The following is a 25,859-nucleotide window of genomic DNA, read 5'->3' as shown; positions in this document are numbered from 1 at the left end:
ACAATAAAAGATTTTACGTCATTAAGATTTACCAATTTAATCAGGCATATCCACAGTCTAGCTTATCCAGGCTATCAGATCTCCTGGTCATAATCTGTTATTTTTCACTAAGCAAAGTGGGAGCTTGGAGAAATGAGGAGTTTCAGATCTGTATGCATCTGTGATGGCCTGGGAGAAAACGACATGTGTACCAGCACCACGAACTGAACCTCAGTAAGGTTTTTTCCCCTTAGCTTTCAGTTCACCTATCTCCTCCCATGACTTCCTACATAGCCTAAGGCTTTCTGGTAGGGTGCTTCAGCTGTTAAAGAAATAATTTAAAAATAACTTGAAAAAGACCTGGTCAGGATCTTCGAATGATTAAGTATGGAAGAACACTTCAAAGGTATTTGAGATTTTGTATGCTACTTAGGTTGATTTCATTGATCACTGTCCTTGTGAATCAAATGTTGTTTTTATAATCTGGATTATTCTGTACTAGAGCTAATTTGCTATTTTTTACCTTTTTTTTTTGTATACAGGCTTAAGATTTTTAAGAGCCCTTAGACTGATACAGTTTTCAGAAATTTTGCAGTTTCTGAATATCCTTAAAACAAGGTAAGAGTTTTGCATGACCTTTCCTGCTATTTTGAGTTGTTGCAGTGGTGACAGAACATGAATGACTTAAATCTCTGAGCCTACTAATATATGTTTTTTTCGCAAAAAAAAACACTTGCTATCTTTTCTTTAAACCTTTTCCTGCTAATGAAAGATTTATCAATTTAAGCATCTTTTTTCATATAATTAGTAGATATTTTACCTGATAGATTTTTACACCTAAAATATCTAAATGAGACTGAGTGGTGAATGAATTACAGAACTTCACATTGATTAAATATTCCTTCTTTCTGCATTATCAGTCAATACTCTGTTGCCTTGGAAAAAAACAGAAATTACAATTTGCTCAACAGAATACAATTAAAAAGCATTTTGAGTGGTTGTATTTCAGTCCATCTGAACAGAACATCCTTCTTCACACAGAGAAAACACATTGAAAACTAATTTTACACTCAGCTATCTTTTAATTATGTTCATTGTCATAGCATTCTTTTAAAATAATATTTAAAATATTCTATGTAACTTGCTTGCTTTCACTGAGTATATATGGTATTTATGGAGAAGAAGCAATAGGTGCTGCGATACTTACAAGTACATCACTTTGAACAAAAAAAAAAGAACTTTACCATACCTCACAGTTGCAGAGGTTTTATCTTTTATCACTCCCTAAAATACCTCAGCTGAAGTAATTGAACCTAACTTCCAATATTTATTTTTCAATTACTATGAACTCAGTTGCATTCTAAAATCTTTGYTTTTTCTCCTTACTTCTCCATCATTCTGCAGTTGAAGACATATGTATGAGGGCTTTATATGCCAGTAACTCCAGTTATTTGCTACATTAAGTAGGAGTTGTGGGCAAATAGATTCTTGAGATGTGTACACACTCGTGGTATACAACTGTTTCCTTCAACCCTCAACCAGAAAACTATTCTTACTGTAAAACTTTCATATACCTACTAGCTTTGTGATTGAAGGGAACGCAGTTCTTGTCAAGTAAAGAAATTACTGTATGAACATGTAGGAAGGATAGAGCCCAGAAGCTTAAAATACTGTCAGTTTGATAAGGAAAGAAAGTAATTTTAYAGATGTTTATAGTATCTGAAAAATCTGCATTTCAACACAAAAAATAACCTCACTGTGAGTCAAGATGGTCAGTGGAAGACTCCCACAGACTCGGAGAATTTTGGATAAATGTTTTTTTTTAAAAAAAAAAAAAAGAAAAAAAACTTTAGGAGTAGTGGATTTATAAATTTCTAGATCCGTAAGTGCAGGAATACTACATTAACAACATTCATATTATTCAAAACTGGCATATTCGAGATTGAGCTGTTCGTTCAAATAGCAGTTGTCTAGTGTCAAAATTTATTCTCAGATTAGATATCATCATTTACGTGAATGTCTAAGCATCCATAAATCCCAAATTCTGATTATTAGAAAGCTTGTAAAGCAGAGCTTGCTTACTTAACTGCCTGTCAGTTTTACTCGACTGATTAACCCCTAGCAGTTTGTCACTGCACTATTTATTTAATTTAAAACCCGTCACTGACTCAAAGTGGTTTTGCATGTCTCTCCTTGTTCCTAGTCCTGCGATAGGCAGACACATCTGCTTTCATGCATATCTTAACTTAATACACTTGAAATGAAGTAAATAATTTGGAATACTATTGATGTCCACAAAGTCTTATTTTGTAAAATTGATGAGTCAAACATAACTACGACATAAGAAAAGCCTTGTTTTTTATTTACTGTCTTATGTGAATTTAACTTCTAAAAAGTGGTGCAACTAACTACAGTGAGAAATTTTCATATTTTCAGCACCTTAAGTATTATCATCAAGCAGACCTACTTAGCATGGATGTTCCATGTGGTGGGTACATGTTTGCTGTTACAGTATCAAATTAATATTTTGTTGAGAGTTTCTACTTATGTATTATTAATCTTTCTGAGAAAAACATAAAAGCAAGGTGCTGAACAGTTGTGGTTAGAAGACAAACTTTAGCAGCTGTACATGCTGGARTTAGAACAGTAAAGTTAGTGCCCTCAATAAATTTCTGTTTAATTAAATTAAAATCCACTTCTCTGAATTCTGACAGTGATTTCAATTACATATGGTAATTACATATGGTAAGTAGAGAGTGGTATTAACCACTCTCTACTTCAAACAATTATTTTGCACTATATGTTTTCAACTAGCTACTTTAAAGTRATAGAGGTGGTTTTGCTTAAGGATGATTAAAAATTTCTAGCATTAACATATTTTAGCATTTCTTACAATCTACTTTTAAGRTTTTAAATTTTCAACTTTGTTGTTAATTTGTAAATATGAAAAAGAGGATKAATGACAACCTAAGTGGTTGAACTAAAATAGTAATATTCTTGTATTGTTATTAGCTCTGAAATGATAGTATAGAAATAGTTAATACTACTTTATTCAAAAATTATGCAAAAAAAGAAGTCCTCTGTTTAAAGTGATATGTGTTCATATGAAAAAAAAATATAGAACAAATTCCACTACAGTCATTTCAGTGTACTTTGCATTAATTGTCAGTATCTGAGAAGATGTGAAACTGATGGAATATAAAGAGCACTGATGTGTCTCTTACATTTGGTACCTTAATAGAAGAAGAAATTCTGTCCTCCTCTTCCTCTCCCCTCCCCCCTGCAATGAAAGAAAGGTTTACTGTAACATCTAAATTAAAATTGCTGCTGGAAATAGTGACTAAGGATTAAAGGAAGAAATCCCATTCACAGGGTGGACAGAAAGACCATTCAAAACAACAGAATCCAAAGAAGCTAAACACTTAACAAATAGAGACGGTGAGAAGACTAGTGTCTTCTAGTTTCTAGTTCTTCTAGAAGTGTGGGGATGTTAGGTAATTATTAGAATGTCTGCAGAATTATTAATTCTATTTGAAAAGAACCTTTAAGGTAAAGCAAAGTTTTACAACGGCCTATAAAAAGCTTATACAAAAGATCTATTTGTTTTCTGAATTCAAAATAAAGTACATCTTATTCAGAATATTTTTTCCTGTATTTTAGGAAATAGAATAGAATGTGCAATGTTCGATTGAAAATTTCTCTCCTACCCTTCTCTGTTTTCTAATACATTTCAGCTAAACTGTAGGGGCTTAGGCAGGGCTCACAGTAAGGGATTTTGCACAGATGTTGGAAAGAGCTTAAAGAGCATGAAAATGTTTGTGACTAATCCTTCATCTATATTTAGACTCTGGCAGAAATACAAGAGTGTTTCATAGAGGACAGAAAAGGTGCAATTTTTAATACACCTCCAAAAATAAAATGTTCCAAATAAGTCATGTAAATAATCAATTGTTAATGACTGCTGTCATTTACTTATATTATAGTGATAGATGACCAGATGATACTTTATTGCATCAGGAGTTTCTTCTGTCCTAAACTGAAGTGTAGAATGATATTCAGCCTTTCGTAATGGAGCTTAGCATCCACATGAATGCTAACATTTTGTTTAATCTAAGAATTTATGGGCTATGTCTTAGTGCCATCACCAACAAAATATGCATGTTAATCAACCATAACTTTAGAAAGAGAGAAATAGGAAATATGTCTTAATGTGCATCAACATTAATTAATTGCAAAACTTGAGATTCAACGTCTTAATTTTGAGTACAGCAATTATTACRGACAAATGTTAAACATTACCCTTTCCTAGTCACCACAGATGCCCATTTCATTAACTGTAACTCTTAAAAAAAACTCTTTTTTTTTAATGGAACTGATGTCTGGTTGACTTTCCAAGATCATTTCTCAACTTTTAGAAATTTATATACCTTTATTGTCCTCAAAGTAATTATGAACAGAAGTATTAATATAGTTATATTAGTGTAAAACTACTACTACTGAGAGTTTTTTCCAGTTTTAACTTTTGGTTTTTCCGTAATCAGATTGTTTAGTATATTCGTGCAGAGTCATAAGATATCTTGTCTAAACATTTTGAAATATGTAGTATGAAATAAACCAACACTTCTATCTAATTGAGGGTGTAAGTTAATTCTCTGCCTCTCACATAAGAGGGCCTATAGCTGTTTTTGAAGTTCATACATGAGTACGTGCTTTACTAGATTAGATTTCTAGTCTTCAGATCTTGTCATAATTAAACTTTTTGCTTTGTGAGTAAAGGTAGAGGGTTTGTATAGGACCAGTAAAAAGAATGAACTTGAATATTGATACTCTTCATGTTGCCTTAGTGTTTAGGTCCACTAAATGAAATTCTTTTCCTGGAGCAACTTAGCAGCTTTGTAGATGTGTGCGTGTATTTTTTATACATATAAAAGTACATAATACAGATGTTACTATATTATTATTCTATAATAATATATTTATAAATATATATAATGTTTTATATATAAACACAGTTTATATATCTCTATATAAAATATATGTACACACACCTGTGTATATCATATGTGTATCTTTCCTGTACTTCGATACTGAAAGCTAATTTGTGGTTGAGTACAGTTCAAATTGCTGTGCTCATTTTGTACACACCTTGCACTATACTTTATGCAGAATGCACACACTTACACAGCAGAGTTTGGGGAGTATTATAGCACAGATGGACATGGTTATGTTAATTCTAATTCAAAGGTTGAAACTTGGCCGGTTTCGGGGGCGAGAGCAATGAAGGGGGGTGGTGGCATGGTGTACAGCACAGAGTAGCGTCAGGCTTCCGGAGACTCTGTATTTATACCTTCGTGAAAAAAACACGCCTATACAAGCGCTGTTATTCATGTCACATTGGTGGAAGCTAATAGGAGTGTCCTGATCTGATGATGATCTCATCTTTATTTGCTACATAGCTACATCCATTGATCCTTAGGGTCTCCCAGTGTGTGTCTTCTTGCAGGATTCAAGCTTTGAATCACCKACAGGGATTTCGGTACCTTGGCTACTGAAGCTGTAATGTGACATTTCTTGAGGAAACTATTTTGCTTAATCTGATTTGCATGAAAATTGCACTTCAGTCTTCTCTTTTAGAGCATGTTGCTTTAGGAATAATTGCAATTTTTCTAAGGCATCATGCTTTCTCAGAAATGTGCTCTTTAAAGAAAACCAGATCAATTTTCAGTATAGTTCCAAGAATGGATAAGATCATTCAGACATCAGTAATCTAGACTTCAGTTCCTTGTAATTTGTTTAACATCMTTGTTAGCTTTTCCAATTTTACTGATTTTTGTAAGGACACACTAAACAAGCTTTACTTATACCTCTTCTGCAATTCTTAAGTATAGCATTTTCCCACTGAAGTCAGATTTAAGGGAACTCATAGGAAATCAAATTCTTTATGAAAAGAATAAAGAGGAACTTTATTTCTATTATTTATTTCTACTTATTTGATTATGAGTACAAATGCAGTTTAGATTTCCATTTGTAAGCTTCTTTCTGCTCTCAGATGCATGGGAACTTTTCTAGATTGCTGCTTTTGGTARCTCTTTCAAGGTATTTATATTATGCAAATACAAACTGTGTAAATATAAAATCATACATATTTTGCGTAGGCCTTAGATTATGCTTTCTTATGGAWCCATCTCCAATTCAGAAATCGTCATTAGGCTCTTTTCAGTTGTGTAGAGACGCATGTTAAAAATGTGTAATACATCAATGATGTCTAGAGAATCTGGTGTATGTTCCCCCCCTTTTATCTTTTTCTCTTACAGTAATTCCATCAAGCTAGTGAATCTGTGCTCTATATTTATCAGCACATGGCTGACAGCAGCTGGCTTCATACATTTGGTGAGTATAGTTGAAAATGTTGTACTGTTTTTTTTTTCATGGGTCATCTGTTCTCTGAGCTACTTTATTACCTGAAATTACCTTGCTCCAGATAAACCCTTAACATATCTACAGAGTACAATAAAAAATACATCATATCTGCCTGAATTTTCAGTCTCTTACTCAAAACTAATTCTGAATAGTAAGTAATATTCACATCATTAACCTCTATATTTAGGCTTAGCAATAGTTCAGTGTGTCTGAGACTTGGACTCCTTCAGTGATGATAGCTCACCAGTAGATGGCAATGCTTCCTAAATAACTGTCACGGGGCCTGCCGGGGAGGGGCTCAGAGAGCATGAAATGGTAACGATGTCCTGGGAAATCAATGGTTTTGCCAGAAAAAGCGGTGCTGTATTTCCACAAGAAGTAATGAGATTAGTAACATTGAGTAACATTCTTCAGAGATTACTTTCTTAGTTTCTTTTTTCTTTTTTTTTAATTTTATTTCAAAACTACCTTTGATATGTCTTTCAGTCACTGGTAACATATGGTTTTGTCTTGCATATCTGACACAAACACAAAATCTGTGTATTTGAAATATCTGACAAACTTGAGGTAGTTAGTAAAGAAGAATATATGATTTTATGATAATATGTGTATGTATGTGTGTATGATCTATGTATGTGTCAATTGTATAATTCAGGYGTTTTAAACTAAAGACCTTTACTGATATATTTGGTAAATATAATTAGATATGGTTAGATATAAATATAATCAATATGGTTAAGTGTTCATCCTTTAAGTACATTCAACTTAATCAGAAAATTACCAGACGGTTAGTGGTAACAAGTCATTTAGCAATGGCTTTGGAATAATATTCAAATTTCAATGATACTARTGTTAATCCAGTATAATTTAATTCATTTGAATTACCCTTTACTACATTCAGATACACAAGATCAAATTCAGAACTTTTATCTTTTTGTATGCCATTTGAGTTTTACTCTCATGAAGACCTTTTGGATGTACTATTGTGTGATACACATCTCTCTCATCAATGACCATATTTTTACAATCCGTCAAGCCATTATAGCATTTTTACTGTGGGAAAAATCAATTTTTTCTAGATTTGAACCTTAAAAAAGGTTAAAAAGTTTTTTTTTTTTTTTTTTTTTTTTTTTTTTTTTAATTACATTGGGGGAACTAATGCTATTTCCTAGAGTATATGTGTTTTTTGGTTTAAGATTTTCTGTTCTACTGTAGGGCTTCTGAAACTTCAGTGTTTTTATTTTGGAGTAAATCTTATGAGAAATTTTAAAGGGCATACTCCTTTCCCAGAGATAAATCTATAACTTATAATTGTCACATACAGTAGCTGGCTTCTTGGAAAAGTAATAGTGTGTTTTTCGTGATGCACACATGCTCTTAATATGTCACTAATATCATTAATAACCACATAATATTTTAAAAGGAAAATATAAACCAGTAAAATTTCATTAGAAGTAAGATTCACTCTGAAAATATGCAGAAGGAATTGGAATAAGATGAAGCTGTTTGGCTTCTTTTGTGAGTTATATTTTCTARCAGTGAATAAAGGTATTTTCCATTAAAAAATACAAGTTGTAAGAACTGTAAGACTTATAATTAGGACAAAATTAGGTTCTATATTTGTTTGGATTAAAACGTGGGAAAGGATATASAGTATGCCAGATGGATAAAAACAAATAATATTAATTGAGCTAATTTATGGTACTACTTTATTAATTCATTCTGTGTTTTCTTGTACATTGTAGGTGGAGAACTCAGGGGATCCATGGGAAAATTTCCAAAATAACCAACCGCTTACATATTGGGAATGTGTTTATTTACTAATGGTTACTATGTCCACTGTTGGTTATGGAGATGTTTATGCAAAAACAACCCTTGGTCGCCTTTTCATGGTCTTCTTCATCCTTGGGGGATTGGTAAAAACTCTTTGTCATCATCATATACCTTCTTACCTTACTGCTTGACCCTATATATCCCAATGTTGTAATTAAATCAATAATAATATTGGGCTTAGTAAATGTAATTTTGAAACTCCATGCCTCTTGTATAGATATATATTGTGCTGGAGGTTTTCAAATTTTGTAACTTAGTACAATTTGAATTTTTTTAATCCATTTAAGTAGTGCATGTGAATACATGAAATGTCYTAGCATTTTCACTTAGAATGTTAGTCGTAGCCCTTTACTTTTAAGTGACAGTGATTGTAGTTCATTTTTTGAGGATGTTACTGATATTTCAAGGCAGTTTGCGGTTTCAAGAGTCTTCCCCATCCTTCTGTGTTCCTTCCCAGAATTCCAACAAACACTGTGGCTTTGGACTGCCTTAAAGAGCAACTTGCCTAATCTAGATGGCAAACCACATTGTCTTTAATTTCAAACATCTTTTCATGTCATGTAACACAATTTTAACTCACAGTTAATCATGAGAAGYATGGCCATAACCAGTATCCTTGTATGTCAGCAAATTCCAGTATTCTTTGTCCTTCATGTGCACAACACTGAACTTACTAATTGTCTTATGTCAAGTTTCCGGTTATTTATCAATGCTAACAGTATTATAACACCTGCAGCCATATTATTTGTTAAAACAGTAGAGTTTATTTTAATATTTACACTGTGCAAGGTAAGTGCTTTACAGACCACTCACAATGTTATGTATATGCATACATGTATGTACTGTTTTGTTCCGCCCATATATGGATTTCATAAATACATACACCTTACAGAGGTGATATGTATATAAAAATACATTTTGAATGCTATATGTGTAACATTCACAGATATATATATATATGAATATATATAAATATATATATACATATATATGTGATTTGGAATGGATATGCATTCCCATTCTAAGATATGTTTGTTGACATATGACATATTTGCTGGCATATGAATGCAGTAGCTCTTCAAAGTATCCAGCCACAAGGAAAATGTTTGTTGGACAAAACATGGCAGAACAATTTTTATTTTCTCCTTATAACCCTTTTTCTATCATGTATTATTCCAAAACTTTWAAAAAACAAAAACTTTTGAAAAAGTTTTCTTTTGTTTTTTTTGGGGGGTGAGAGAATGACACCGTTTTGTTTCTTGATGGGAGGGGAAAAACCCCGGATTCCACCTGGTTTTTGTTTTCTTTTGAATGCTTACCATAGGGGGGAAAAAAGTCTGTCTTTTAAAATAGAAATGTGCAATAGTGATAATACTTGTTTACATTTTTTGCAGTGGAGTTCGATAGATTTTTTTCCCTCCCCTCCGCAGGAAGAATTAGACACAACTTTATTTTATGATTAGATACCAGTTTGAATTAATTTTGTTCTTGTTTYGTTTTGTGTGCATATTTTTCTGATTTTGACCGTTTCCTTATTTTATCAGGTGTGCGTCTTCTCCAAGACCAACTTTTACATTAAACCCTCTTGTTTTGTTTTATAAGAACTTACTTTTACATTTTTAAATTTTCTTTTAAAATACCTTCATAGACCTAATTCTTTTGCATTTTCAGATCTTAAAGATATATATCTTCTGAAAATATTCATCATCCCCCTTTCTTTGGCCTGTCTTTTTAGTCTTTTCTTCTGTCTCCTATCTTCTTCTTAGGCCATGTTTGCCAGCTACGTCCCTGAAATCATAGAGTTAATAGGAAACCGCAAGAAATATGGTGGTTCCTATAGTGCGGTTAGTGGAAGAAAGTAAGTATCCCAAGAGGCTCTGCTGCCTCTGCTGCAGTAGAACACTCTCTGCATGCCATTTTCTTTTTTTTTTTTGTGTTTTTGTTTCATGCATGTAGGCAATGTTTGCTCGCTACGTGCCAGAAATTGCTGCTCTCATCCTTAATCGGAAGAAATACGGCGGGACTTTTAACTCAACCCGAGGCAGAAAGTAAGTCAAAAAAGACCAGGTGTGGTTGTGTGACGTTAAAGAGCCCATGTAGGTGGTAATAGCTGACTCGCAGCTTAAAACACTGTATACTGTGACATCAGATATTACCACTGAAAAGTTGTCACACTATGATTAGAGACCTGGGCCATGCTATGGTACAAGTCACAACATTTTGTCCCTGCTTCAAGAGAATCTGAATACCATTAGGACTAAACTGACACAAGTAAATAATTCTGCTGTTGCACATGCAGGTAACTTCTGGATCAAGGTTGTGATAACACTTCACAATTTTGGGCTTCAGTTTGTCAGGTTGTTATGTGATCGTCTCTTAACTAAGTTAGAATGATAATTCATAGGACTATAAAATAACTCAGTTCTTTACAAAACTGGGTATACTGGAGTACAAGATGAGTTCTATGTTGATCAGATTATTCCATTATGCTGACTACATCAGAAGACTGATACTGATGTTTCTTGCTGTCCAAATAGCATATTCATATCTCATGCAGCCCCTATTGACCTCGTTTGAATTTTACAAACACTCAGGCTTTTAGGATCTAAGACATCTTTTTAAAGTGATTTTCTCCCATTAATTCTGGATAATCTATCCTAAGAAGAGAAAATACTAGTTTTAGCATCAATGTAGTGTTATAAATGGACATAAAAATATTCTTTTTGGCTGGTAGCAACAGTTGGATTTCATTACTCCATATTAGTTCATTATATTTGTAATGAAAGTCTAATTGTTTTCTTGACCAAATCAAAACCAGCTCTTTCTGGCATTGTCAGCAGCTAGATCTACTGAGATATTGCCTTCAATGAACTAAATGTACTTGGAGATACAGTAGTTTCTCCTTTATATCYGTGTTAGTGTTCCTGCCTTTTGCTTCATTACATATCACTATACCATTTGCTGGTAGAGATATATTGGCCCTTATAGATGAGTCATATAAAATCCTTGCCATAGAGCATAAGAAGATGCTCCAGACAACATATCTAATTAATTGTCCTTACTTCAGGAATGTGTTTTTCACTTTGTTCCTTTCAAACCATCACCTATGCCATCATCATTTTATAGACATGAATTTATCAATTGTTTGCCCTCATAGTGGAGGCAGGAATGATTAAATGTCCCACAGAGCTAATTCTAGAGTGCTGATTTACATCACCGGGTAGATAAGTCAAGATTTTCCTTTAGTTGTATCTTAAATGGTAGGCTATTCGAGAATACTCAAGCAATTAGATGGCTCTTTCAGTATTTTATTTTGTTAAGGTACTCTCAAATGCCTGAAGTCATTTTTTACTGCAAACACTGATACTGAAAACTTGTATCATAATTGGCTTACCTAGATCAATAAAATGCCTTCATCTTCGTATATTTCTGAGAGAAGGCAGTATCAGTAACTTCCCAAAATGCTTATTTCTAATAGAAGGCAACTCACTTTTGTGCTTATATTATTTTTCTCAAAGGCAGCAAATTTTCACACACAGAACTAATGCTTCTGTTTTTGAGGTTCCAGAAGAGTTATGGCAGAGGACTTAAATAAATTTTTATACTTAAAAATAATTTTACATATGGAGTCTTAGTCTCTCCCCTTCCATTTGTCACTAGTACCCAGCATCGCTCAGATGTCTCTAAACTTGGATCTGATCTTCAGTCAGAACTCCACATCCTGAAAGCCTCAGCTCAGATCACAGGCTTCCTGCTAGCTTTGGGGCGTGCTTCATTTTATTTTCTCATTTTATTTTTTTGGCTTTATTTATATGCACTATCTGTTYGGTTTTGTTCACTGTCTTCAATGCTTTTCTCTACTGATCTCTGCTGCCCGTGTAACTTGTTGGTTAAAACTCAGCTCTGTGATCAGCACATAGACTGTTCAGTTTACTTTATGCTTTGTTTTTTCATTCAAATATTAATTACTATGTACTTTAAAGAAGTCCTTTGCTCATGTGGGTCTTTCATCAGAGAATCTAAGCTTGAGAACTGCACAGTAAAAAGCCATTAGCACCCCTCGTTTGATGTTGCTTTTGCAGTCAGTAGAACAAGATTGATGAAATGTTATGTTTGGCCAAAATTTAAGTTTTCATTTGGAATTCAGTGTTGAGAGAATGGGCTGTCAGAACCAATAAGTTTTCTTTTTCTGGGTTATGGGCATGTGGTAGTAATTAGCAATATAAGGTCTTTAGTTGAGCAACCAAGCATAAATTCTGGCAGCAAACATAATGAGAAACTACAGTTGTTCTATTTCTAACGTCAGAAAGTTTCCAGATAAAATTAAAYGCATGTACAAAATGAAAGCAGCTAAATTTTGTTGAAAGATGTTGTTTCAACTCTTAAAAATAGTGTATGTGTATACTTCTGATTCTTTTTTCCAAGACAGATAAATGCATAAGTATGTAGCATATGTAGCATTTCTGTATGTGTTTATGAGTGGCCTCATGGACTACATCTATGGAATAACATGCTTCTATATGACAGCTAAACATTAGATGGGGAGTTAAAATCAACATATGAGTATGTATGTTTGGAGGATTACACTACTTTACTCCTAAAGAGAGCCTTGCTAAAGAATTGTGACTATTGAAACAGCTAAAATGTATGCATGAAAAGTATTTCTACTAACTCTACTTACTAAAGACCSCTTCTTCTCCCCTACCTAATCTTGATTTTACATTTTAATTTGCTTTTCAGCCGACAAAGTCCCCAAAGGTCTGATAAACTGTACAGGAATCATTTTGCACAATGAAGAAACATATTTCTCTCTTAGGCGAGACACATACGCAATTTGGAAACAGGAGGAGTTTATAAGCAGAATACAGTTATCACTGGTTARGTTTACTAGGGATAAAGTCCATAGGGATTTTTTGTTTTTATTTTTTAATTTAATTTTTAATTTCTTCTTTGTAATATATTCCTGTAATGGGACTTCTTAAGGTTTCATGGGATACCAAGCAGGAAAATCATGAAAGAATTAAGTGTTACCTTTTGAATAAGAGCAGTACTCACTATTGCATGTATTGCCAAATGCATACCGATAGATCTATACAAAATGACAGATGGGATAATTACTTTGACTTGATTACAACCCCCTACAAAAATATTTTAAACATTTCCAAAAAAGGTGATAACCCTTGTCCTGAATTTCAGATTTGTAAGCACTGTGATGTGTTCCATACGAAAGGAGAATAGTGCTAAACAGCTGTTTTGCTACTGATCCCGTATCAGCTCATCAGAACACTCAGTAGTGTTTTTACTATTGTGTTCTGGTACACCAGAATCAGATGGTCTGTAGACAAGGAAAACTGTCTTTCCAAGTTTAGTTATGCTCAGAACAAACAATTGTTTCTTTTTGTAATTGCTTCTGAACTCAAGTAACTAAAGAGAAAGTCGGACTACAAAGACAGAGAATAGTTTGGTATTTCAAAAAAAAATGTTCAGAATATCTAAGATGTGTGTGTGAAAAGTAAAATTTGGGCATGAGAAGCAATGAGAATGGCAAAAAATATYGTTCTCTAACCTTGCTAAGAGGTACCTTAGGATAAAAATATTGTTACTTTCTTTATTTTCTCCATAGTTTTCTACATAGTTTCTCCATTCCATCATGTGCGCAATTCAGTCACTTTTTTTCCTTCCTGTGCATTTTCATTAATGAACTGTAGTACATGGTTTATACACTTTGGGGAAATATCTTTTTCAAATTAGATATTATATACAGTATTCTCTACTTTTCCTTGTTAGCCAGTATTCTACTGATTTCTGTAGAAGTCACTCCATAGTCTGAGTTCTGGTTCCTGTAGTAGTCCACCTGTATCTATTAAGTAAAAGGAAATTTTACAGTGTATTGAATGGAACATCAGCAATTGCAGTACCTTAGTCCTGTATTTTGCTGTCAGTGATTTGTTTTTTTGGCATTGGGTAACAATATGACTTATTTTCTCTGTGGATCAATTGGCATATTTTTATTATTAATAGAGTAGTAACTTCGTGACAGAGGTTTTGTGAGATTTGAGTTCTGTGTATGCTTTCTGTAGATGAGAAATGCTTTAAAAGTGTAAAGTACACAGAAATTTAAAATGAAGGTTATGAATTGCTTAATAGCTCAACATTATATCATCACACTGAAGAATACCTGCAGTATTGTTTAGGATTTATCTCACTAAATGTGGAAGTTACTAGATCTCTAAGAAATAAATAATGAGAACATATACTTGAAAGTAATTGTATTCAGGTAATTTCGTGAGGCGATTTCTAAATACAAAATGTTCATCAGCCAACAGTGATAGAAGACKAATATATATTGTATTCTGTTAAATATGACACTGGAACATACAGCCCAGTTAAGCAAGTTATTGATAATTGCAGAGTCTGAGGAAATAAAATGTTAGGTAAATTAGTGACAAATTAGCATAATCAAAAACAGATAATGTAGTTTGTAATGTCAAAATACTGGATACAAAGGGAGAAAATAAACGTAGGTGTAAAGTRTAGTGGATGGGGAAATATAAATAACTGTTATTGACTGATTACAATACAATATTAAAAAAGGCTTATAGATAAGAGGTGGAGAACAGTATATATTGTAAACACTGGAAAGTAGTGGAGKTGCTTTGTTTTTTGTTTTTCTAAACTTTGGTTTCATCAGCTACAATTTGATATGGTATATATCTTGAGTATTAATGACATTTCTSCTGGCCATCCATCTTCTAAATAATTTTGAGACCATCAGCCAGTTCTCTATAGCCTATCTATATTTGGCTCTTCTGAGTTTTGGACTTTCAGATTGGCTCTATTTAGGTTCTTTCTATAACCTTTCTTGTAACAGTCGTGAATTAGTCTTCAGGGCACCATTTTAAAGTAAGTACCATAGAAAGATGAAAATAAATCTGCCGTGCCATCACCAATTTCATTGTATTGATTGACTATTTCTATACTGTGGGCAGTAAGCTCCTCGGTCGGTTCATTCATGCGTACCTCTGGAAGGGTGGAAGAGGCAGTGATTGCTTTCGGTTTAGATGTTTCTCTTAAGTGTTCCAACAAGCCTCTTAACTGTGAGTTCAGGCTTTAAGTCRTAAAAAATCAGGGTTTTCTTCAAGAAATTCTTGGTTTTGATAAGTAAGATTCTGTTAATACATTCTTTTTGTGGTCCCAGTCAAAATAGGAATTACAAAATCATCTGCTTTTTTAAGCCAAAAAATCATTTTTTTTATTATTTTGTTTTATTTTATTTTTAAGCTTCATAATGTTACGATCTGAGGTTTGGTTAGAGATCCAGGTTTACTGTACCTTTGCTAGTTAACCTTTTATTCTGCATTTATTCATTTTTTTTTGAGGATCAAGATTTCCATATTCAATTGTTTTCTTTCTGCATGCATGTGTTCATATGATGAGATTGGCTTTTAATTCTGTGAAGTATTTTCCAGTTGGAGACAGTATCTTATTTTAATTTAGTCTGGACAGAAAGCAGATGAAAAAAAACATTTGTAAACTGATGGACTGAATAGAGAACTGGTTACATTAATGAATATTTKTCAATGTTCCTCTACATTGTATTATTATCTTTTGTTTCCATAGGCTAAATTCTTTTTGCCTTTTTCATGCAAAACTTCCATCGATTTTAATTAAAACTCTTTTTGAGGGCAACTGGCATAACCTGGCTTTACATGAGTAGATATAGACAGAWTGAGATTATTATTGTTTTATCTATATATGCTTATATATGCTGCTTATCTTGTCCCAATAGTAAGTATTTCTGCTAAACTTTGTTAATTTTCAAAAGAAAAGTGTTTTTAATCACCCCAAGACAGTACTGTAGTTAAGACATAAGATTAAAATTTGTATTTTAGTGCAGCCATAGTTCTTTACTGCATAAGATATTAAAAAATCTGATTTCTCTTCTCTCATGGTCCGCTCTGCTTCCCAGAGATTTCTTCAGATTTCTTAAATTTGCAAGCCATAAATTAGCAAATCATCAACATATCAACGGGAAAAGTCATCTGTTAGAGATTCCTTCCAGAAGGAAACATGGGATTCAATAACTAAACTTCACAGAGAAAAATAAAAACTGTGGACAGATAGATATGGTAAACAGAAAGACAAACAGATAATTTAAGTTGACAGGCCATCTTGGACTCATTAGACATTTGAAATTGATTAGAAATTAGAACAGTTTTTGTAAGGCTCACCCAAATACTTTGGCAAAGGTCCATTTGTTGCAGTAATGAGAGGCATAGCTCCAAAGAAAGTGACATTAGATTATTATATTAAATAATTTGATACAATATGTAAGATATTATTTTCCAGTGGGATGAGAATGTAATAGGAGAATGTGACATGGATTGCATTATGATCCCAAGGGGTGTCTGTATTTTCCATCTGCTAGCCCTTCTTCTAATCCCACTGTTTCAAATGAGGTCTYACTTAGTGATAAAGAAAATCTGACAAGTGTTAAATAGACTGACAGATAGAACTAATAGGGCAGAGTTTTTCTCAGTTTTGCTTGCTTATTAAAATATATTCATTGTTTTGAAAGCAAGAAAAGAAATGTGCAAAGTGATATGTAATAATATTAAGACTATAGAAGAGGTTACATTCTAGGTCTCAATCATGTTAAATTCCTAGAACAGCAGCAGTAATTTTATATTTCTTGTTAAAAGTATAAAAATGCCAGCTTTTCCCCTCTGACTCAACTTCTGGCATCGAAATAAGGGTTGTTTCTGTTCAAATTTTGTCCCCCCAAAACCCTGAATCTGGGTTATGAAACRTGCTGATCACAGTGACCTGCAATGTTCCACAAAATACACAGCCCGTGACTTTCAGTGTGGACGTCCCAGGAAGCGCAGCGTGAGATGGTAGAAGTGCTGAATTGAACAGCAAGTTTTAGCGAATTACGGCTTTTCATTTTCACTCAGGTTCTCTTGCGGCAAATTAGTCATAACGTTTAGGTGATTTTAGTGATAAGAAATGCAAGGGCTCTGGTCGTGGATAAAATACTCAAAAATCTGAAAGCCTTTGGTAACTCTTGTGATTCTTACAAAGGGTTAMTTGTCTTCTGACTGATGAAGCATTTAAAAACCCATAAGGCAATTTTGAAAATTAATAATGGTGAGGACCTATCAACCAACTTAGTTAATTTTTTAATTTAAATTATTTTTTAATAATTTCAGGTGATTGCAAAAGTAATAGCAGGGTGTGTTCTGTATATAAGATCTGTTGCACAGCTAGTACATGAAGGAAGCCCACGATTTGAAGAATTAGAGCAGTAGGTTGAAGTCTGCTTGCAACRGAGATGCTAATGTTGGACGTGCGGTTTACTTCTGTTGTCCTGTAAGCTTTCTAGCATGCTTTCCTTTTGCATGTGACAGCATTTAACTGTTTCTACTTATGCTAAATTGTGGACTTTTTATGATGATATAGTTGCACTTTTTCCAAATGTTGCAGCATATTATATGAAAGCCAAAATACTCYAGGTGGAGATAATAATGCTACTATCAAGAGTGAATGAAAGGATGAGTATTCATCCATTACTTTAAACTGCAGTAGAAGCCTCTTATGTAATGGAGACTGGGGGGAAACAAATCACTGTGCATTCTTCTTCTTATTGCAGTTCCATCGTGCTAGGGATATTAACTTTTATTTCTTAACTTGCCTTAAATATAAGCGATTTACAATTCCTTAGATCATAAAAGGGTAAGATAAGTTCATTTAGTCACAAGTGAGCAAGGAGGCTGAAATAGGTAAAGCTCACATTGAATCATTCATGGTAGCATACTGTTGCAAACAGACTTAGATGCAAGCTCACGTGTGCAATYTGAACAACGGAGTGTGCCATTTATCCCAGATTACAGTCACTGAAAGACACTCCATTCAGCCTGTTCCCTAGTAAGAGTCTTGCTTAAGTGGGCATAACATATTTGAGGATCAGCATAAATGAATTCTTCTGTACTAAAAAAAAAATGTCTGATTCAAGAACACTTTCCTATGTTTAAAGATTGCTTGTAACAAACACTACTGGTATTCACTATGCAAAACTGAAACCTACAGAGAGAGAGAGAGATGTGTGTGTGTATGTATATAAATATGAAAAATTTATAAATATTTTATAAGTAATATAAATATGAAAATGAAAAAAGCTGTACATTTATCATGCATGTTAAAGTTTTGAGTTTGGAATGATTGCTTTTGATTCTTAATTTTACATAGATAATTTGATCATGAAATTAATATCTGCGTCAGAGTTAACTTTTCAAATAAGGAATGTTAGTGTTTTTCCATTTATTTTATTCTGATACATGATCCAGTACAGTTCCACTAATCTGTACTGTATAGCATATATTGAATGTAGCTGTTTACACTTTGATTATTTTCTGATATTAACTAATTCCTTTTTCTTTGAACGTAATATAAAGAAGAGTCCAAAGAGTGTGATACTTGTTGGAAAGATCTGATAGTTTCTGTCATAATTAATCACTGCAGCTTCAGTTCAAGTTGCACAGGCTCGGTCTAGTTCCTAAGTAGTTGGCAGAAGCTATCAGGTCCAAAATACAGAAATTAAAATCATCTCTGATGTCCTCAAATACTGCTGTCACATCTTCAATCACAATGTAGCCACACTCTTAAACTTCTATGTAGTTAAAAATAACACATATTTGAAAATCAGTGCCTTTGGCTTTGACACTTTGGATAATTTTAATTCCTCAAGAGTAAAGAAAGCATGCTTTTAGAGGAGAAAGAAAAAGATCTGATAGCATTCATAGGTATAGAAGTCCTTTAGTATTGTTTTTTAAGGGGGTGGAATATTATCTACTCTAGCCACTTCTCAGATATGATGGATCACTTTACCAATATCTCTTACAATCATATACATAAATATAGGGGAGTAGTTGGTACCTATGTTGGGTAGAACAGATTGTGACCTACAATACTTTTGAAAAAGTATATTGAGAAAGTAATACTCAAACGTACAGTTAAAAARAAGAAATCCTACGTACTGAGGGCGTGAAAGTAGCCCTCTGTCACACCACTTGTGGAGTGGCCATAACATTCTCTGAGCTGTAATCAGCTCTGTGTAGAAGTGAATTTTTTGTTAAGATATGGAAAATACTTTGAAATAATCTGAAATCTAAGGGCTCAGCTTTTCTATCACATCGTTGTCAAAAGGAAGGCTCAGGCTTGAAAAATTGTGATCAGACTCTTTAATACAAGAAGAAATAAATATTGGAGACYGTCTTCCGCAAAGAAGTTCTCCATTCTTTCAGATTTTGTCCACTAAAAGTGGACAAAATACTCATTGTAGCCGTTGCCTGTTATTTTAAATGATGCAGCAATCCAAAGGACATTTTGCCTGTAGTAACAAGGAACAGGACAGACAGATTCAGCCAGAGAAGGTGTCCCCTTGATAGCCTCTCTTCCTCACTAGACATATATTCACTATTGTGGGTAGTAACCTGTCAAAATCCAATCAAAATGTGTTAAGGTGGGAACTAGAGATGATGGGACAAATATATTGATTTTTCAAGATTACCTTGCTTCCTCTAACAGTCAGATACTCAAAAGTATTTAATGTTGTGATATTCACGGCTAATGATTCAGTCGTCATATAGAGGGACATCAGTATTTCCAACTAATCAATTTTTCGAGGTAATTGTACAGTGCTTATTGATACTAGCTAGGCTATTATGTGAGTTAGCAGTTGTCTGCTTTAACAAAGTGACAATGTATGACACAACATGAGAAACGAGAAGCATTCATGGAAAAGAGCCTGTGTAGCTTTATGGTAAAACTTTGTGTTTAAGTCATGCTGACTGAAGTCCAGCTGAAYAAGACTGACTTTAAACTCCTATAAAGAATTAAGTACTTACTAATTCTAAGTAATTACTAAGTAAGTACTCTAACTTACTTCAGAAGGTAAAGCTTTCTGGTCAGGAGATCAAGAGCTACTGCAGACRGGAGAATATATTGAAAACATACCTCCTAACAAACAAATGAAGGAGAATGAAAGTAAAAAGCAAAAACCTTTACATATATGCAATAAGAATCGGCTAAGCTGGGATGTAAAAGTATCAGCATATGGTGTTTTTGAAAAATAGCATTTGAGTTTTGGCTATCTTGATGTAGGGTACCATATACCAGAGCCATATCTATGGAGAATCAGTTAGTGAATGTTTCAACAGCAACTTAGAAGTTGCTGTTATGTTTAGTACAGCTGTATTTCCTGTTTAGTTTGATTGCATTAACATGTAGTGTATAAGCCTGATCTGGAAGCCCTGATGCAAGCAAAATTTGGCAGGGTGGCCATTTTTTATTCAAAATAATGACAGATATCTCCCTATATATTTTTCATTTGTCTCCTTTGTATTAGAGACTTTTTAAGGCCTGATTTGGGAATCATACGCATAGAGTGAATAGAGAGTTTATAGGTGAATTTTTTTTAAAAAAATCACATTTTGATTTCACAACATTTTATGCCCTTTCCTCACAGGTACTAGTGACTAATATAAAAAGGCAGGTTTGGAAGTAAAACTTTTCAGTCTCATATCCRCTACAGTTGCTTTTTTTTAAAAAAACAAAAAAACAAAAAAGAAAAACAGCCTCTTGTGTCCAAGTAATTAATTTTTGTCCAGAGATCTCCTTTGTAGATAAGTGCTTCTCAAAGAATCTTTACTGTTGTCATACATGCAATGTGTGGCCRAGTTTTTTGATAGTTAAAATATTCTATGTGTTGTTACAGTTATTTGAAAATCTCACTATTTGTATTGGCTAAATATGTAGTCTTTAGAAGTCCATCCTTGGATCCAGATCTTCTGTGAAGAAAGAGAAAACATGAAACGATGACTCTATAACACCTACTACTGTATCTATATTAATGTGAGATGGGATATTATATTAAAGTAATGTACATATTTAACTGAATGATAACAGAGAGGAACATAAGTGTGTGTGTAAAATCTTCACTTAATTGAACTGAATTAATAGAATCTGGAGTAAGTTATATAAATTATTCAAAAACACAAGCAGTTAGAAATGTAGTCTAATCTGATATATTTAAAGAATGCATTCCATTAATCTAACAAATGAACAAGACGACCATGTGTACTGTTTCAGTTGAAATTTATTGACTTTTATTAGTAAGACAAAGTGACTGAGGTGCATCCTTTGATGAAAACCAGGTTCTTTATAAGAACCCATGGCAATAGATTCCAACCCCATCAGCCTGGTACTAATATACAAAGAAAGAATTTGGATGGTCAGTAGGTGAAGGCATGATCAGAATACTGAGCAGGAAGACAGTCAAGAGATTTGAGCATATGTATTTGAAATAAATATTACAGTCTTATAGAGACATTTAAACCAATATATGCCACACTTCATTTAGTTACTTGACAAGTGAACACCATGTATTCTGCTRAATGCTGAACAGAATTTTCTATTTATTACCTTTGATTTATTATGACAGACTAGTTAAAGTGATATTTTTAAAGTGATATTTTTCAAGTTCTTTATACTTCTTCCTACAAAATGGCTATAATTTCTTTCAAAATAAACAGGCAAAAGATTTGCCTTTGGTATTGTGTCCTCTGGAGGAAGAGCACTGTAAAGATCCTTTTGGAAGATTTCTGTTCACAGTGGATCTGTTTTCATTTATAGTGCAATTTACATGGATTAAGTATATGCTCTCAATTATCTCATGTCTGAATTCTAGCTGTTTTAGTTTTTGGTTATTTCTTTTTTTTCTTTCTGAAACTGTTTGTGTTTATGGTGGCTAGGGACCTATTATCAGCAGTTTTACTCACTTGATAAAGAGCCAGTGTCTCTTTAGAAGAAGTTGTATCACTTGATGCTTGAGTGAAAAAATGTTTAGGTACTGCAGAGAATTTCACTAGTGCAGAAATATTTCTTCATATAACTGTTAACTGTGCTAATTTTCCRTATTTTGTCCCTGTAATTTTGAGACTGATAAGTGGATGTGAGAGAGCGTGGATCAGTCTGTCTGATAGAATATGACTCCAAATAAGCTTTGGATTCTCTGTGAAAGGATTCTTTTTGCAGGATCAATCTTTTGTGATACAGATTTTGGCACTGGTGTATTAAACCAATTTCACCACTCTGAGCTTTAACTTTACTGAAACCTTTGTTCTCTTGAATACTTGTTAGCAATAAAAATGTCTACTTCCCTGATATTCAGTACTGTAAATGAATATCCAGATTTCATATTTTAAAATAAAATATTTGCAATGTCATACTAATTCAAGCTGATATTATATTACTTCTGAAATTTTTCTGAACAAAAACTCAGTGCTGAGGTYAGACATTTCGGTTGACCCAAAATTATTAATACAGTATTTCACTACAAGCCAACTGTAGCTGAAAGCAGAGGATGTCCAGTATGTTGGCTTTACTTTAAGCTCTTAGTATGTGGAAAAAATGGGTGGTGCATGGGAAGCGAATGATTATTGGCACAAATAGAGGAAGCTATAAATCTTTAGATTATATACAGGACAGACTGGAGCAATATAAGCTCTCCAAGTTTTCTAAGATAATGTATCTAATAACTCTCTCTGGGCAAGTAGGAAATCTGTTTTCAGTTTCTCCCACTTCTAAGCAAAAATATAATTTACATTAAAAGGAGATTTTTGTGGGAGTTCTCAACCAAAAGTTAATGGGAGTTTCTCATCAGAAAATACTGGTTTTAAACCAGGAGGCTTTTGTCACAATCACTGCTCTGAACTATATAAGAACAGCAAAGACATGAAGATAGATAATGTCCAGCCCAGAGTCAGAGTGCTGAAATGAAAACATGGTGCAGATGTCTTCTGACACTTCCAGAAGAATCAGTCCTTATGCTCAAATGTAACAGTACTTGACACCAAATGTTTTTCTTTTCATGAGAGCACRTTGGTATGAAACTCTACTGAATGAGAGTGGTAGCAGGGTTGAATAATGTATCTAATGCATCTACTCTGAGCATGAGGTATTTGGACTAGATGACCTCCAGAGGTCTCTTCCATCCTGAATTATCCTGTAATCCTGTGATCCAATGAATATTTCTACAGTCGTAGGATAACTTGGGTTGTAGATTGCAACCTCTATCTGGCTTACAGTTCTAAGTTTACATATATTTTATAAAATGTGGATTTCTACTAATGACTGAAAAAAGCCTAATGAATTGAAAATTTTCATGATGGATGTAACTTTTTTGCACAGGAAGACAGTGTACCACAGCAGCATTCAAGAAAAGACCCTGCTAATCTAACAGCAAAGGAATTGTGCAAAATGTTTGTTTAGAAGCAGAAAGACTGCTATTATTAAAAATAATCATCTAAGATAGACAGTTTAATTCCTAGATATGAATAGGTGGAAACATTTGAAAAACATAATGCCCATAATTTTAAATCAACCCTCTTAGAGAACCYGTATGAACAGTGCAGGGAACAGAATCAAATATTTTTTGGCCATTATTTAGCATTTTACTGGGCCTTTGTAGTTCTCAATGCTAGATGGGTTGACACTCAAGAAAAGCACTGAATGCTACAGGACAGAAACTACAGATATATTAGTATAGTATGTCAGACTCARTCTGTTCAGAATTTAAAAACGGAGACATGTAGTTCTAAAACTATGTGTCAGAGACTTGGTGCTGCCACTAAGAGGTAGTATAAAAGGAGCATTCAAGGTGATCATATTCCTAAATACAGCTTTAAAACTCTGTACTATACTATTTGTAAGAGTGGTAATGCTAGGAATATCATAAGATGTACCAGATTAGTGTCAGATTTTACTGTGCTTTGCTTTCCTAGTGAGCTCCTGAACCAMTGCAAAAATAACAATACGTGATGGTGATACTATTAACTGCATGATGCATATTATTGATTTATTCTTTGTTCTGCACCATTACCCCTTCACCAATGCGTTCTCTGCATTTTTCTCAYGTACTTAGTCAAGCACCAAATTATGAAGCAAGAACAGGCTCCTATAATAGCCCCTAATGGAACCTTACATAAGCAATTATTGCTGCCACCTATTATTTGTTGCTTCCAGCCAATGAGGTTTCTGCAGTACTGGATTGTCCACAGAACAATTATGAAGTAGGTGAGACTTGGACAGTCTAATTTTTACCCTTGAAAWTAGTTTGCTTCATATTTGGCTACTCAAGTCCTGAATAGGTTTGCAAAATTGTTTCTTTGTAGCATTTGTGCATTGTAAGTGTAATGAAGTTGACTTTCTGTTAATTCAGGAATTGCATCTATACCACCTTGGCCCTCCTCCTGACAGCTGCAAGTGGCATGATAATTGGGAATATTGACAATAGGCATATTGTCAAAATCACCATCTGTCATAAATTGATGACAGTAATGGAAACTGCAGTAGAGTTTATTCCATGAAGAAAATTGTGAGATAGGGTAGGGTATTCTGATAAAAAATTCTTGGACTTTGCTTTACAACAATAAAGAAGCAATGATCCATTAAGTCAGGAAGAATGCAGTTTCCTGGGCCTTTTCTTCAGCCTGTAAGAACTGAAGTTGTAAAATAAAGATGTGTATGTAGGTGTATGTTCCGCTTCTGTGTTATATGGTTGGATTCTTCTATTGACCATTAATGGAAAAATGTAGAGCAGAAGGAATGCTACCATCTGTGTCACCAGACTTGGAGACTCTAGGCAATCCATTGCAATGGGGCATTAAATAATGATTTCTTATTTTGAAGAATGTTCACTATAGGTGGTGTGGTAGGAAAAACAGATTTCTCTTCTACCACTCATGGCCTACAAAGTGGCAAACTTTATGCTGTCTTCAGTGGTATAACTATCTGCTTACAACCATGCAGAAACGTTTATGACATGCTGCTTATCACATAACAAAACAGCAAATCCCCTGAAATTATTCCGCAAAATTGTAAACAGTAAATCTCAGTAGATGAGGTAGAGATGTGGAGAAAGATGTGTAAAAGAGAGATATGACTTTGAAAGGAACTAGTTAATGCTGCATATAAATGACATATAAATATATATATATATATATATATATATATATATATATAAATGATGCCACTTACTGTTAAATACAATACTACTTGGCCAAATGGTTTGTTTATAATAGTCTTTACAGGTGAGAGAATATACGTATTTTCAGTTGCAAAGCACCTTTTGGAGTTGATGCATTCCTTTTCAGATTTCATGAAATAGGTTCTAGAGAAACATCAAGAAGAAACTAATATTCTTTTTTGGACAATGAATTACCATTTCCATCTTTGCTTTATAGCTTGTTTGTTTTATCTTTGCAAGATTAACTCTATTTTTTCTGTAACAGGCACATAGTTGTCTGTGGTCATATAACACTGGAAAGTGTGTCCAACTTCCTGAAGGACTTCCTGCACAAGGATAGGGATGATGTGAACGTAGAAATCGTCTTTCTGCATAAGTGAGTAATCTTCCAAGATTCATTTTTTCATATGTTACTAAAATCCTTTGAATTAAGCAGTTTTGGGGCTCCCTTTTCCTTTTTTTCCCCTTTTCCTTTTTTTCCCCTTTTCCTTTTTTTCCCCTTTTCCTTTTTTTCCCCTTTTCCTTTTTTTCCCCTTTTCCT

The 25,859-nt window shown here is 33.6% G+C and overlaps 1 protein-coding gene across 8 annotated transcripts in view; it reads left to right on the top strand.

Annotated features, from left to right (window-relative positions):
- KCNMA1 (potassium calcium-activated channel subfamily M alpha 1) overlaps nucleotides 1-25,859 on the top strand; it is a 516,194-nt gene that overhangs the window by 340,304 nt on the left and 150,031 nt on the right. For all 8 annotated transcript variants that reach the window (XM_085312304.1, XM_085312302.1, XM_085312303.1 and 5 more), the window contains 5 exons: nucleotides 522-597; nucleotides 6,294-6,369; nucleotides 8,145-8,315; nucleotides 9,999-10,090; nucleotides 25,584-25,694. In XM_085312304.1, the coding sequence (XP_085168430.1) occupies nucleotides 522-597; nucleotides 6,294-6,369; nucleotides 8,145-8,315; nucleotides 9,999-10,090; nucleotides 25,584-25,694 (526 nt within the window). The remainder of the gene's footprint in view (nucleotides 1-521; nucleotides 598-6,293; nucleotides 6,370-8,144; nucleotides 8,316-9,998; nucleotides 10,091-25,583; nucleotides 25,695-25,859) is intronic.

Source organism: Rhea americana, unplaced genomic scaffold (assembly GCF_003343005.1).
Source record: "Rhea americana isolate MKP2758 unplaced genomic scaffold, rheAme1 scaffold_36, whole genome shotgun sequence".
Taxonomy (NCBI): domain Eukaryota; kingdom Metazoa; phylum Chordata; class Aves; order Rheiformes; family Rheidae; genus Rhea; species Rhea americana.
This window is presented reverse-complemented; position numbering and strand designations above follow the sequence as displayed.